General features: G+C 44.1%; 1 protein-coding gene across 2 annotated transcripts in view; it reads left to right on the plus strand.

The window, feature by feature from the left end:
- RIC8B (RIC8 guanine nucleotide exchange factor B) overlaps positions 1-10,355 on the plus strand; it is a 1,378,718-nt gene extending 1,368,363 nt beyond the window's left edge. For both annotated transcript variants that reach the window (XM_044088144.1, XM_044088145.1), the window contains one exon: positions 9,697-10,355. In XM_044088144.1, the coding sequence (XP_043944079.1) occupies positions 9,697-9,808 (112 nt within the window). In that variant the 3' untranslated portion in view covers positions 9,809-10,355. The remainder of the gene's footprint in view (positions 1-9,696) is intronic.
- Positions 10,356-14,272: the final 3,917 nt, after the last annotated feature.

Genomic DNA, 14,272 nt, shown 5'->3' on the forward strand with positions numbered 1-14,272 from the left:
TGGATGAAGGGGAAGGCTCCCCGAGATCACCCCCTGAGGATGTCTCCTTTGGAGACATCATGGAAATGCTCAAAATCAGAGGTGGGTGGTCTGCCCCCAAGGCTTCCTCTGACGAGTCCGTATTCCTTGAGGCGTTTGAGGCAGGGCCATCTACCTCTTGGGTGTCCCCTCCGCCCGACCCCCTGGTGGATCTCATATCCTCTAGGGCTTGGAAGGAACCGGACACCGTAGAGCTGATCCCCAAGTGCCCAGACAAAATTTTGAGCCCCCCTGCAGAGAGATCACATTGGAGCAGAGGTCCCTCTGTGGATGCCATGTTGGCTCAGGAGAGCCCCACGGCTCATCCTCCGAGCAAGGAGTCTCGCGCTTTGGACCGTCTTGGGAAGCAGGCCTTCAGTTCAGCGACCTTCTCTATGTGGGCCTTGAACTATATGGCACATGTTATTAGGATGCAGCAGGACCTAATTAAGGAATACGCTGCTTCCCCCCCGGGGTCCATGTCGGAGGGAGACAAGGATTTGTACTCTTCCCGAATGGCCACCCTCCGCTCTATCTCTAATACCTCTATGCGGCTATTGTCTCATGCTACAGAGGGAGCCGCTAGAGCAGGCGGAGTCGGGCTTGTCATGAGGAGACAGGCCTGGCTCCGTCACTGTGACTTCTCGGAACCCTTTAAGGCGTCATTCGCGAATGCCCCTTTTGATGGTTCTGCACTGTTCGGCAAAACCATTCGCGACACTCTTGTCCAGAGCGAGAAAGACAGGAAGACCTTGTCTGCCATCGGAGTTCGCTTCTCTGCGCCCTAGAGGTCCTTTTCCAAGAACCAAAAGGGTCAGAAGAAGATGTGGTTCCGAAAATTGCATCAATCTCAGTCTGCTCAGGACAACCAGTCCTCTCGTGGCAGAGGAGGACAGGGAGGACGCCGCCCCAGAGGCAGAGGGGGTCCGAGGAATTTTGGGTCCAGAGAACCTTTCTCTGAGAGGCCCACGCAGAACCCTTGAGGGGTTTCCCGACTGCTCCATTCTGGAGGCAGTCGGGGGGCATTTTTCGAAGCACCTGGCAAAATGGGAGTCCATAACAACAGATCGCTGGGTGCTTCGCGTTATATCCAGAGGTTATCTAATTCCCTTCATAGCCAACCCCAGAATCAGAAGCCTTCCCGACGTCCCACCCAGTCAAAAGAAGGCGGCCGCTGCAGAAATTCAGCAGCTTCTACAGAAAAGAGCCATTCAGCCTGTCCCCCCAGATCAAGTCGGATCAGGGTTTTAGTCCAGGTTCTTTCTGGTGCCAAAAAAGACAGGGGATTTGAGGTCCATCCTCGACCTCTCTTTCCTAAACCTGGCGGTACCCAAACAAAAGTTCCGAATGGTCACGTTGCAATCCGTCCTCCCCTTATTGCGGGAGGATGACTGGATGTGCTCTATAGACCTCAAGGATGCATACTATCACATTCTAGTGGACAGGCGTTCCAGGAGGTTTCTCCGCTTCCGGCTGGGAGCCAGTCACTTTCAATTCAGGGTCCTCCCCTTCGGTCTCACCTCAGCCCCCAGGGTGTTCACCAAGGTCCTAGCGGTAGTAGCGGCCCACCTGAGACTCCAGGGAATTCAGGTTTTTCCATACCTGGACGACTGGCTCCTCACAGCCCCAACAAGGCATCTACTTTGCTCAGGCAGGGACTATTTTCTCGGTCTGGCTCCACTATTAGGATTAACCATCAACATGACCAAATCCTCTCTCATCCCTGCACAGATGCTAGATTTTATAGGGGCAAGACTGGATTCCAGACAGATGCTTGCGTTCTTGACTTCGGAACCTGATGTTACACGTGCAGGCCATTCTTCATCTGCAAACTCCTTCGGCGGAATTGATTCTGAGGGCCCTAGGATCTATGGCAGCTGCAATCCCTCTGCTACCATTGGCCCGGTTGAACATGATGGTTCTACAGTGGACCCTCCAGGTACAATGGTCCCTGTTTTGCAACCCTCTGTCTCACCCCGTTTCCTTAAGCAAGGTTTGCAGAAAATCGCTCCTGTGGTGGCTCCAGTCTCCCAACCTCCACACGGGCCGTCCCTTCTCACTACCTCCACCAGTCAACACAGTGACCACAGACACTTCTCGCCTGGGGCGGGGGGGGCATTTTTCAGGCAGAACAGTCCAAGGCACGTGGAACGACGTGGAGACCTCTTTGCATATCAACGTCCTAGAGATGAGAGCGGTGCTTTTGACGTTGCAAGCACTACACAACTCTCTTCCAGTAGGGACAATTATGTACAGACAGACAACATGTCGGTAGTCTGGTACATCAACAAACAGGGGGGAACCAGGTCTTACCCCCTTTGCCGCGAGGCCATGAGAGTGTGGGAATGGGCGATTTCCACTAACCGCTTTCTCATAGCAACGCACATTCCGGGACGGTCCAACATTTTAGCGGACAGGCTCAGTCGTACTATCCTGACTCCTTACGAGTGGTCTCTCAACCACCGAGTGGCAGAGAAAGTATTTGCCCGATGGGGGCGACCTTGTTGCGATCTTTTTGCCTCTCCTTCAAACACGAAATGCAACGATTACTTCGCTCTGATCCCCCCTCCGGGGATGTCCCCGAGAGACTCTCTAGTTCATGCTTGGCCTCCCGGTCTGCTTTATGCTTACCCTCCTCTACCCCTAATGTTGAAATTGTTGCAGAAAGCCAGGCAGCTGGGGAGCTGAATGATCCTCATTGCCCCATTCTGGCCTCGTCAGACGTGGTTCCCTTACCTATGATCTCACCTAGTGTATCCACCATGGATTCTGGATCCCATTCCGGATCTCATCTCTCATCCTCTCGGTCTTCCGACTCCGAACCTGGTCAGCCTCAAGCTGACGGCTTGGTTGCTCCAGTTCCACTCCTCATAAGGACTCCCGGGATCTCATCACCGGTCAAAGCCATTCTTGTAGCAGCTCACAAGCCTTCCACCAGGAAGGTTTATCGGAGTAAGTGGAAACGCTTCACCATTTGGGCAAAACACCATCGTTTAGACCCTTTTACAGCCCCGATATCATCGATTCTAGATTTTCTAACCTCTCTCTTTCACCAGGGGGCTAGTTCTTCCACAGTCAAGGTACAGCTGGCAGCAATCTCATACTACCATGTGGGGCAAGAGTCTGGTCCTATTATCACTTACAAACTGTGTAAGACCTTCCTCAAAGGTACCTTCCTCCTTAGGCCTCCAGTTAAAGAGGTGGTACCTCCATGGGATTTATCCTTAGTCTTGCAGGCCTTGACTGGTCCCCCATTCGAACTGGCTGCCACGGTTGATCTCAAACTTCTCTCTTGGAAGACAGCCTTTTTGGTGGCCATAACTTCAGCCAAAAGGGTATCGGAATTGCAAGCCCTTTGTGCCAAACCACCATATTTGTTTTTTCACCCGGATAGGGTTTACCTCAGAATCAACCCGTCCTTTCTACCTAAGGTATCTTCAGAAGCGAACATCAATCAATCCATCAATCTCCCAGTGTTTTTCCCCAACTTTCATAACAAAGGAGAGTACAAGCTTCATTCCTTGGACGTACACAGACAATTACGTTTTTATATCCACAGGAACTGCTGGTCATAGGCAATCCGATTAGTTGTTTATCTCCTTTGCCAAAAGTAATTTCGGAAAATCAATTTCTAAGGTTTCTCTCTCTAGATGGATCTCGAGTTGTATTCTGTTAGCATATCAGAGTTCGGGAAGGCCTGCACCTCAAGGAGTCCGTGCTCATTCTACTAGGGCCGTTGCCACTTCTGCAGCCTTTCAAGCTAGGGTTCCACTGGATGACATTTGTTCCGCAGTCACTTGGGCTTCATCTCACACCTTTATCAGCCATTATAAAATAGATGTTGTTTCCCGAGGTAGAGCGTCCTTTGGCACTGCGGTGCTCCGGAATATCCTTCCATGAAGGCCACCCAAGACTTAGGTAGCTGGGGACTCTGTCGCACAGGTTGCTGACAAATGAAGTTCCTACTTCAGATTAAGAAGTTATGTACTCACCATAACATTCCATCTGAGTAGGTATCTTCATTTGTCTGCAACCATCCCCCCCTCCTTCCCCCTGACCGATTGGATCGCTCTTGTGTTATTAGTATATGTTCCCATTGAGAAACCTGTTATCTGTTGTGCTATGGGGCAAACTTGATCTGAGGTCAGTTAGGGCAGGCAGGGGATTATGGGTAAGGGGGAGGAGCTAGGAGCTCGGATCTATGCTATGTTAGAAGTTGCCGGCTCGGATCCGAGATCGGATCCGTATCCCACAGGTTGCAGACAAATGAAGATACCTACTCAGATGGAACATTATGGTGAGTACATAACTTCTTATTTTCTCACCCCTTGATGAAACAGTTCCTGAAGGGAGCTAGTAATCTTAGACCTCCCAGAAGTGCTCCTACTCCTGCTTGGGATCTTAATTTTGTCCTGGAGAAGCTTACTCTTCCTCCCTTTGAACCTGCTGTCTCTGCAGACTTAAAGTTCCTTTCATGGAAGACTGCCTTTCTTTTGGCTATTACTTCCGCCAGAAGGGTTCCAGAGCTGCAAGCCTTAATGGCAGTAGAACCTGTCATTATTTTTCATACAGACCGGGTTTCTCTGAGAACTAATCCCTCCTTTATGCCTACGGTGGTTTACAGTCTAACACTTAACCAGTCTATTCATCTGCTTACATTCTTCAATAACCTCCAGAATAAAGGGGAAAGGATTCTGCACTCTCTTGATGTGCACAGACAGCTGAGATTTTACTTAAATAGGACTAAACCTTTTTGGAAGTCTCAGCAGTTGTTGGTTAGTTTTGCTCCTGAGGCTCAGGATAAAGCTATTTCCAAACAAGCCATCTCCAAATGGGTTGCTCATTGTATCCATTTTTGTTACCTGAGCATGGAAATGCCCCCCCCCCCCCAGGGTTTTAGGACCCATTCTACTAGAGCACCTTCTACCTCTGCAGCTTTTCTGAGAGGTGTGCCTATTAAGGACATTCTAAAAGCAGCCACTTGGTCTTCTGTCCATACTTTCACAAAGCATTACAACCTATCTTTGTTTTCTAAGTCTAGGGCTGGTTTTGCCTCTGCAGTTTTGCAAGACCTCCTTACCAATCCTCAGTCTGTGATTCTTCCTCCACCATTTTGTTCTCTTCCTGGGCTTTGGGAATCAACCCATATGTTAGGACTGCAACAGTGAAACACAAAGAACATAGTACAGTTGTGTACACTTACCATAAATGTAGATGTTCGAGTGTATTCACTGTTGCAGTCCTGGTTTCCCATCCTCCATTCCCCCTTTTGTCCTAAGGCACAGACTACTTATGTCATTTTTTGGATGGCTTTTTCCCAGGGTGTTTCCTTCCTGGTTTGGCCTTCTTTTGGGGTCTCCTGACATTTAAGGCAAGAAAAACTGAGGAAATGGCATTGGCCACCTCCCTTTATACCTGATGTTCTGACATCAGTTTACAGCCGACGTCATATACCAAGGACTCTGGTATTCAGGCCAACTAAGGGCTACCGGAAGCCAGATAACCCTTATGTTAGGTCTGCAATAGTGATACACTCGAACATCTACATTTATGGTAAGTGTACACAACTGTACTTTTTGCTGAGCCACCCTCACACTATCAGTTTACTGCTTTGCCATTTTGTTTATCCACAGCACCAAGGGTATTTACAAAGTGTCTAGCCCGAGTAGTAGCCTTCTGCAGAACAAAAGGCATACAAGTCTTCCCATACTTGGACGACCTTCTCATTCAGGCAGAGGAGGCAAGTACCTACAAAGACAACTCACATTCACAATTTCACTCCTAGGAAGCCTGTGGTTCACTGTTAAGCTACTCAAGTCATCCCTTACTCCATCTCAGGATCAGATTTTCTTGGGTTGCAGGATAAAGATGGACCTGATGAAGGCCTTCCTCCCACCAGAAAAGATCAATTCTGTGACCAGCTATTTTCAGGATCTACCCCTAATTAGCTCCATTTCAGCCAGGGAATTTCTTCGCCTTCTGAGTTTCATGGCAGCCACCGTTTCTGTGTTGCCCCTTGCCAGGCTACACATGAGGAAGTTCCAATGGTACTTGAAGAACGTTTGGTCCCAGCATTCACATCCCCTAGACTTTCAGGTGGCCTTCCTTCCATGCCTGAAGAAGGAAATAAGGTGGTAGATTCAGCAATTCCACCTGAATCCAGGATTTCCATTACAGCCTGTCCCTGCTGATCAACAGATGTACACAGATGCATCAGATCTGGGATGGGGTGGCCACTATGAATGGACTCAAGATACAGGGTCAGTGGGAGCCCCACCACCAGAAAAAACACACATATCAAGGAAATGACTGCTCTTCTCCAAGCCCTGAAGACATTCCTCCTCCCATACATCCAGGCCCCCTCAAAATCTTCACAGACAACACCACAGTCCTGTGATATATCAACAAGCAGGACAGGACCAGATCTTTCTTACTTTGCAGACTGACCATTCAAGTATAGGAATTGGCTACTCACGCCAATATAAGGCTATAGGTAGTGTACATTCCATCACAGAATAATGATCAGGCGGATGCCCTCAGCAGATCATTGTCTCAAAATCATGAATGGATGTTACACACGAGATGTCGTCCTGGACATAGTCCATCAGTGGGGCACTCCACAGATAGATCTGTTTGCCTCCCCTCAGAACAGACTACAGCTATTCTGCCCAAGGTACCCCTCCCCACAAGCTTGGAGAGTGGACACCTTCTCATTTTCTTGGAAGGGGTGTTACTTTATGCTTTCCCCCCTTCCCCCTAATACAGATGGTCCTGCGAAAAATTCAGCAGGACAAGCCAAAAATCTTCTTGGTGACCCCCTGTTGGCCAAGGCAGCCCTGGTTCCTCCTTCTATTGGCACTAGCCAAGGGCACTTACAAGTTGTCTCACAAGGTGGACCTCATCGCACAAAATAAGGGATCTCTCATCCACTCCCATCTGCAAACACTCAATCTTACCCTCTGGGTGATAACCTTCTGATCCCTTTCAGACACCTTTACTCAGAGGACATGCTATCTATCCTGCAGGAGGCCAGGAAACCCACTACTAGGAGATCCTATTTATCCAAATGGAAAAGGTTCTCCACTTGGTGTCTTAAAAGGCAACTAGACTCATTTCAAGTGGATATGCCTCTAGTTTTGTCCTATGTGTGTGAGCTCCTAAAGTCTGAATTTTCATATTCTTCAGTGAAAGTCCACTTGTCTGCTATCTCAGCAAAATAAACTTCCCCTCCATGTTAAGCAGTGTGACTCACTATCTTCCTTTAAACCTAGCCTAGATGATTGGATGGGTTGTCACAAATGTACCCAGGGACTGGCTGGTATGGCCATCCTGAGAAGACGAGGTGCAGCCTGAGGTAGGGTACTTGCAAGGTGTAAATTATTGTAAGGTTCAGTACCCTTGGAATATCTATGAATATTTTTGAAGTCACTTGTAACATTAATGCTTCCCTCCCTCCTTCCTGCTCTTTGGGGACTTGTGTAGAGTTAAACCAAACAAACGTAGAAGGTAAACTCTCGTTAAAAAAAAAAAAAAAACGTTGTTCTGAGTAGCATGCATATGACAAAAGTGCTTATCTGTTTTTTTTTTTTTTTAATTAAAGTTACATACATCAAGCTGCTCCTTTAAGGCATTTGTTCAGACTTGTGTATAGATACTCTTCTGATTGCTGTATTAAAAAAAGTGTTTGTCTGGTTTTATTAAATTTCCTTTACACAGCCGCGGTGGTGCAGCAGTAGCATTGTCGCCTCACAGCAAGAGGGTCTCTCGTTCGATTCTTGGCTGGAGCACCTTCTGTGTGGAGTCTGCATGTCCTCCCTGTGGTCGAGTGGCGTTCAAAAGACATGCATAGGGTGTGCCTTCGTTGAAGGTTGGGTGTCGAGCTGGCACCGTAAAAATCTACTGCCAATTATTAGCGGACTAGAGTTCCTGTGGTGACCCCTAACCGGGAAAAGCCGAAAGAAGAAGATCATTACATTTCCTTATCACCCATTTTGTTTGGCTTGGCAATGAATATTTGAGTGAAACAAGTTCACATCCCAGTGAAGCTTCAGGGCTTAAAGAAAGTACATGAATATGCTCATTATGTATGGGATTCTTGCACTGACTGTGTCAGTGCATTTAAAGTGTGAGATCTGCAAAATTTGACAGTACATGGGAAATAGAAGCTGGGTAACCTGCACTGATCTCTCCTTGAAAATCAGCTGTAATTATAAAGTACTGAATACAGTTGTACTTTCTGCCTCAGGAAACCACACACACAGTATTCTGTGTAAACCACTTCAAAAGTTGCTGAGATAATGTTTTCATTTTCAGTCTAAAATAAAAAATGCAATTTCACTGTAAAATCATAGGTGCCAAAAATAGATAATACAGCAGCAGTATCGTTAAGGGGGTATAGAAGATATTTTAGTGGGTAGGAAAGCAAAGACGTGAATGATAATGTTATTTAGAATGTAGGAAGACTTTGATAAAAGTGGATAGCAGATGGTTGTTAACGCAGTTAAATAAAATGTCTCTTGTCAGTTCATATCATTTATTTGCATTGATATTATCACTGAGAAGATACCATCTCTAATCAGTTTCACCTTTCTTTGTATAGCTTTTCATTCCATGCTTTTATATTTGGATGGACACTTTGCATGCAGTTGCTTTTCATTTAAATTTTTGCTAATGAATGGACATGTTGAGGGGGAAAAAAAGCATGATTTAAGAATGTAGGTGACACAGGAGTACTGTTCATAAGTAAAACCTTGGTTGCTTTTGTTGAATTAAAAGTCGCTTGTAGCCATGGGGAATGGCTCATAACAGGATGTACTTTAGCAGTACTTTGTAGCAGATCCTATTAAATGCATGTCCTGGAACAGCTGCTGCTTCTGCCTGAATTACTGGCTTTTCTCCAACACTCATGAAATAACCTCCTTAATGCATTGTAGCTGTGTTAATAAGTTGCTACCATACATTTGTTTACAAGGGAGATGTAAAGTCCAAAAGGGTTTGTCATCCTGTGAGGTCAAAGTTTTGTATCTCAGTCCAGGTATCATTAATGAGCAGTAACAGAAAAAGAGAGAGGATTTTTTCTTGTTAATTTGTTTGTGCCTATTTAATGCCTTTTGATTGCTCGATCAATAATTATCTCTGCATCAAACATCAGTTTGTGAGTGTAGATATAATTGGATTAGCACTGGAGATGCTGGCAGAGCTTTGAAGAGATTAAAATGACAGACAATCCTGTAATTAAACTGCCTCAGACAAAGGAAGATTGTAGAAAAAGCCCAAGGTTTGGAATGAATCATCAAGTGCTTGAATAACACTAGAGCCTTTACTGCTCTGACCCTGTTTTGCTGAATAATTGCTGCATTCACTGAAGTAAATAGGCTTGGAATAAGGGAAGCTTTAAGTGAGTGAGCTTGCCTTATAGGGCAGGTGAGAAAGTGGTATCTATTTTTAAAGAAATGCTAATAAAGTGAGGAAATGATGCGTATTTGTAAAAGCAATAGGCTCATTAGAGATAATCCATTCCATTTTTTATTGGCTTGTTGGCTTTCATCACACTAAATCTCTCCTTTATTTGAAGAAAAAAAACTGCATACATGCTTGTGTTGCTTTAATGTTTAAAAGAAAATGTTTTTTAACATTTACTTTTGCTGCTAAAACAGATATTTATTGAATCTTTTGTAGAAAGCAGATCATTATGCCAATGACAGTGACACCAGGTGGTACCATGGCTCCAATAGAAGAGATGCTACACAACTACTCACCTCCTGAAAATGAAAGCTCTGAGTCAGATTGAACCACAGCAGCAGAAATGATGTCAGTATGAAATTCACTTCAGAGTGAGTTTCTGATGTAAATCTGTATACACATTGAGAATGGACTTCTTATTTTTACATTTATTTAAAATGATGCTTTAAGAATAAAATGCTCATTGTTCACCATATTTGAATGCTGTCTCGTGGCCTCTTATACTCTGCCTTTTCAGATAACACTACTTTGTTTCCAGCCTTCTGCCCACAGATGTAATGCTTAACTTTGCCAATGCAAAGTCATTTCTGTGACACTGGTTAATTATGAGATGGAAGGTGCTCGATAATTGTTAAATCAGATGTATAATGAGTAGTGGTAATGTTTGAAGGCTGATTCAGCTTTGGTTAGCAATGACATATATATGACGAGTGCTAATGGAAGTATGTCTGAGCACCCAACGCATGTTTTTTTTCCCCAGTGAATCACAGTAAAATAAGTAAATATTCTTCTGCATGTACAAGTGTCACACTCCTGGCACTAAAATTAAGGACATTTTTGTAAAGGCATGAATAAAGGAAGTGCATCAAGTGCAACTGTTATTTTTTCTTTAGTGTTTTCAATGATTCCAAAAATAATGTGCAGTATTTCTGTAGCACTTTTTCTGTCAGGTATTTTAGATTGCATATAAGTGGATTGTACTAGAAGGGCCCATTTTCAGCCATGACCTGATTACTTTGAGTCAAACACAGGAACAGAGCTGCTGATAAATACAACCTATAATTAACTAAAAATATTTTGTATTAGTGTTAATTACAGATCATGTGTGGCACACCTACAGAGGAGCAGTTAGCCAGAAGGTAAGATAGTTAACTGCAGGATTTATATGATAGTTGTAATGTAGATGCACTTAGATTCAACATGGTTGTGGTTTTAACTTTGTCAGAAAAGAAGAGAAAGATGAAATATATGTGATGCTTGGAAGTAGAGAATTCTGTATTCCCAGTCCATACGCAAAAGAGGCCTTGCTTCCATACATCAGCTTAGACATAGTCACAATCAGAGGTACTGCTGCATGGAAATCGTTATATATGGCTTTTGCTTTGTGTGCGTTATTTTTAATATTACCAGACTTTTTTAATTACTACATAGATTATCTTTATGTTTTTGAGGTGAAATGGAAAAACACACTGTATTTTCCGCTACACTGGACTTAACCATTTTATCCTAGGTATCTGTGTATTATGTACAGAGTTGAAGTGTTTTGTTGCATCTGTGATGCAGCGCTTAATGTACAGCATCAACTTTACTTTCATTTTTTTTTGTAAGCGGTGCAACTTTTATGAGATAGCTTAATTTGCTGATACAGGTCTGATGGTTTCCTTTCTGCGTCTTTTTCCCTAATCCTTTCTAAAACTGCCAGCTCAAAATAAAACAGTGCATCATTTCTTCCATCATTGTAGTTGCCATTGTGGCTGTTTAAAATTTATTTAGAAATAACTGCACGTTTGTTTTCAAGTTAAAATGCCTTGAATTTTTTTCCCCTTTGTTTTCCTTTCATTTAGTCCCTGACACTCTGAACCAACACGAGTAGGTTTTAGCCTGTTATTTTAAAGTTGGGTCACTGTTTAGATTCCTGATGTCAAAATAATGGGTATGGGGCCTGTGAGATGAACCATTTACAGGCTGCCTAGCTCTATTAGAGAGACAGGTGCCAAACCAGGGATGAATTTCCTGTTCTCCATCCAATTGTTCAAATTACAGTTGAATTGGGTTAAGAAAGAGCTCTGCTTCACATAGATGAGGAGCCTGTTCCAGAAAAGGGGTAGTCTCTAGGATACTTACCTATTTCTGCAGCAAGTCCTAATTATATCACAGACAAGGTTTAAGTCTTTAGAGTGGGTAATTCTGGTGATGTTTGTTTTGCAGATATGCAGGAGTTCCATCAAGGTGGGGTATGACAAACGCCTTGTATGCCAGGGATAGATCTTCCCTCAACATTCTGTAGGAGACAGAATAAAGAGAAAGGGCTTTGAGGCAGTCTGCATAGGACATGTCACTTACACCCTGTATTCTTTTAGTGAGGAACTTCTGTGGACATTCCATTTGTTGGATGTGCCTGGTTAAGTACATACCAAAGGGGGCATTTACTCAATGATAGGTCTGCCCTTCCTAAAGAACATTTTTGTTGGTGGGAAATTCCGTGACTACTCCTAATTTGCAGTCATCTGCAAATTTAGTCAGCCAGAGGCCATTGTCATTGGCCTAACTGCTCAGTGCCAGGTCTTTGCCTCCAACCTTTGTGGGGCCTTTTAAGATGTTAGAGTTTCAGTCTGCAGTTTGAACTTATCTAGCTCCTTAGTGCCCTAGAGTCAACCTTTGGCTCCAGTGTCCTCTGTGTCCCAGTGGATTCTGGATCAGTGTTCAAAGTCATGGAAAGGATAACAGCTTCTCCATCAAGATGTGCTGCAGAGCTTCCTTTGGCACCAGCTCCAACCTCAGATGCCCACCCACCTGTTTCTAAGCCCTATTTCATGGCTGCAAGGGACAGAGCAGATTGGATGTCCTCAGAGAAAGGGCAATACTGCTAATGGACACTCTAAATGGAACTTAGATCAGTCACAGTCAGAGTTTCCAAAGGAACAGGAAGAGGACATGTAAAAGGAGACACGTAGACTTCCCAACAGATTCTCCTCCCTTAGACACAGACTTGGAGGATTGACTGGGTTTTCCACAATCCCCTCCTGAAGCCTCTTCAAGAGGAAATTGTGGGGGGTCCCCCACAATCTCCTCCTGAAGACACCTCATTTGGTGAGATCCTTGAGCTAATGAGACAGAGGGGATCCTGGTCTACCAAACCACAATCTCAGGATGAGGAAGTAATCTTGAGACATATGGTTTTGCTCCCTCCACCTCCTGGGTGCTGTCTCCTGTGGACAGTCTTACAGATTTGATCACTAGGAGGGCATGGCAGTAGCCTGACACTACAGAAGCCATACCGTAAAAGTCTGACAAAATATTGCACCCTCCTGAAGATGGACAGTTCTGGTCAAAGGGGTCTATAGTGGGCTTATGTAATCTCTCAACAGCCACCAAGAAGGAGCTGTTGGTAGTCATCTTCTGTCCATCCCGCTAACACTAGGATGATAGAATAGAGAAGCAAGCTTCACCTCAGGAACATTTGTTTTGAGGGTGTTAAATTACTTAACACACATGAATTGCTATAGTCACTTTGAAGAAGCTATTCCAACAAGATTCCCACAAACAGTTATAATTTTCCTTGGAATTATGTTGAATATCATGAATTTTTCTATGAAGCTTCTCCATAATCCTGTCTATGGAGCAACAGGCAGCGGTCTTGCAATGTGCCTCCTTGCCTGGATAGGAACATTCATGATACAGGCAGTTCCTTTAATGGACACAGACTTCCAAGTTGAGGCAGTCTGCAGAATCAGAAATGTTGTGGTCCCTTCACTGGAAGGCAAAACCAGTGACACTGAAGTCTTGTCTGGCTTCCTACTGAAGGGGACATCTTTCTGTCCACTCAAATATGTGGCTGGCAATTGCACAAGACAATTGGGGTAGAGAAGTATTATCCAGGGGCTATATTGTTCCATTTCCCCTTCTGCCACCTCCCCAAAAGATAGCATTCCTGGAAATTCCACCCTGACAATTGCATATAAAACAGCAAAGCAGGAAATCATTTTCCTTCTTCAAAAAAGATCGATACAAGAGCTCCCACCAAACCAAATTACCATTATGTTTTTTAGAATCATTCTTTAGCTTCTGTCAAACTTTGCAAGGCCTTCCTCAAACGAGTATTTATCCTATGCCCTGCCATAAAGCACACCACCCCTTCATGGGATCTAAATTTAATTTTGGAGACTTTGATGAAACCTGCCTTCAAGCCAGCCTCTTCAGTAGATGTAAAATTTCTATCTTGGAAAACTCTGTTCTTAGAAGCCACCACTTCTGCCAGGAGAATTTCAGAACTTCATGCCTTATCAGTGTAATTTTCCACAAAGATAAAGTTACTCTAAGAACCAACACTTTTGTATCCCCAAGGTGGCAACAGAATCTACCTTAAATCAAGCCATTCATTTGCCAGTATTTTCCCTTAATCACAAGAATTGAGAATACTTACTTCAAAAAAATGGATGTTGACTGTCAACTCTTTATACTTATATAGAACAAAATCCTTCAGAAAAGATTCTCATTTGTTAATTTTCTTTGTCCCAAACTAGTTGGGAATGAAAATTTCCAAACAAAACCAGTCAAGATGACTATCAGATTGTATTTTTTTTTTTATTTTTTATGCAGGTAACAGAGTCTGTCCCATCTGGACCAAATGCTTTTTCCAACAGATCGGCAGCTACATTAGCTGTTTTTTTTTTTTTTTTCAGAAATTTCACAGTAGGCAAATATGTGCACAACTACCTAGTCTACCTTACATACCTTTGCCAAATTTTACAAACTAGATGTCATTTCAATATCTAAGGACAGGAGCCCCAAA

This window comes from Protopterus annectens, chromosome 11.part0 (genome assembly GCF_019279795.1).
Source record: "Protopterus annectens isolate FY-2018-M chromosome 11.part0, PAN1.0, whole genome shotgun sequence".
NCBI lineage: Eukaryota > Metazoa > Chordata > Ceratodontiformes > Protopteridae > Protopterus > Protopterus annectens.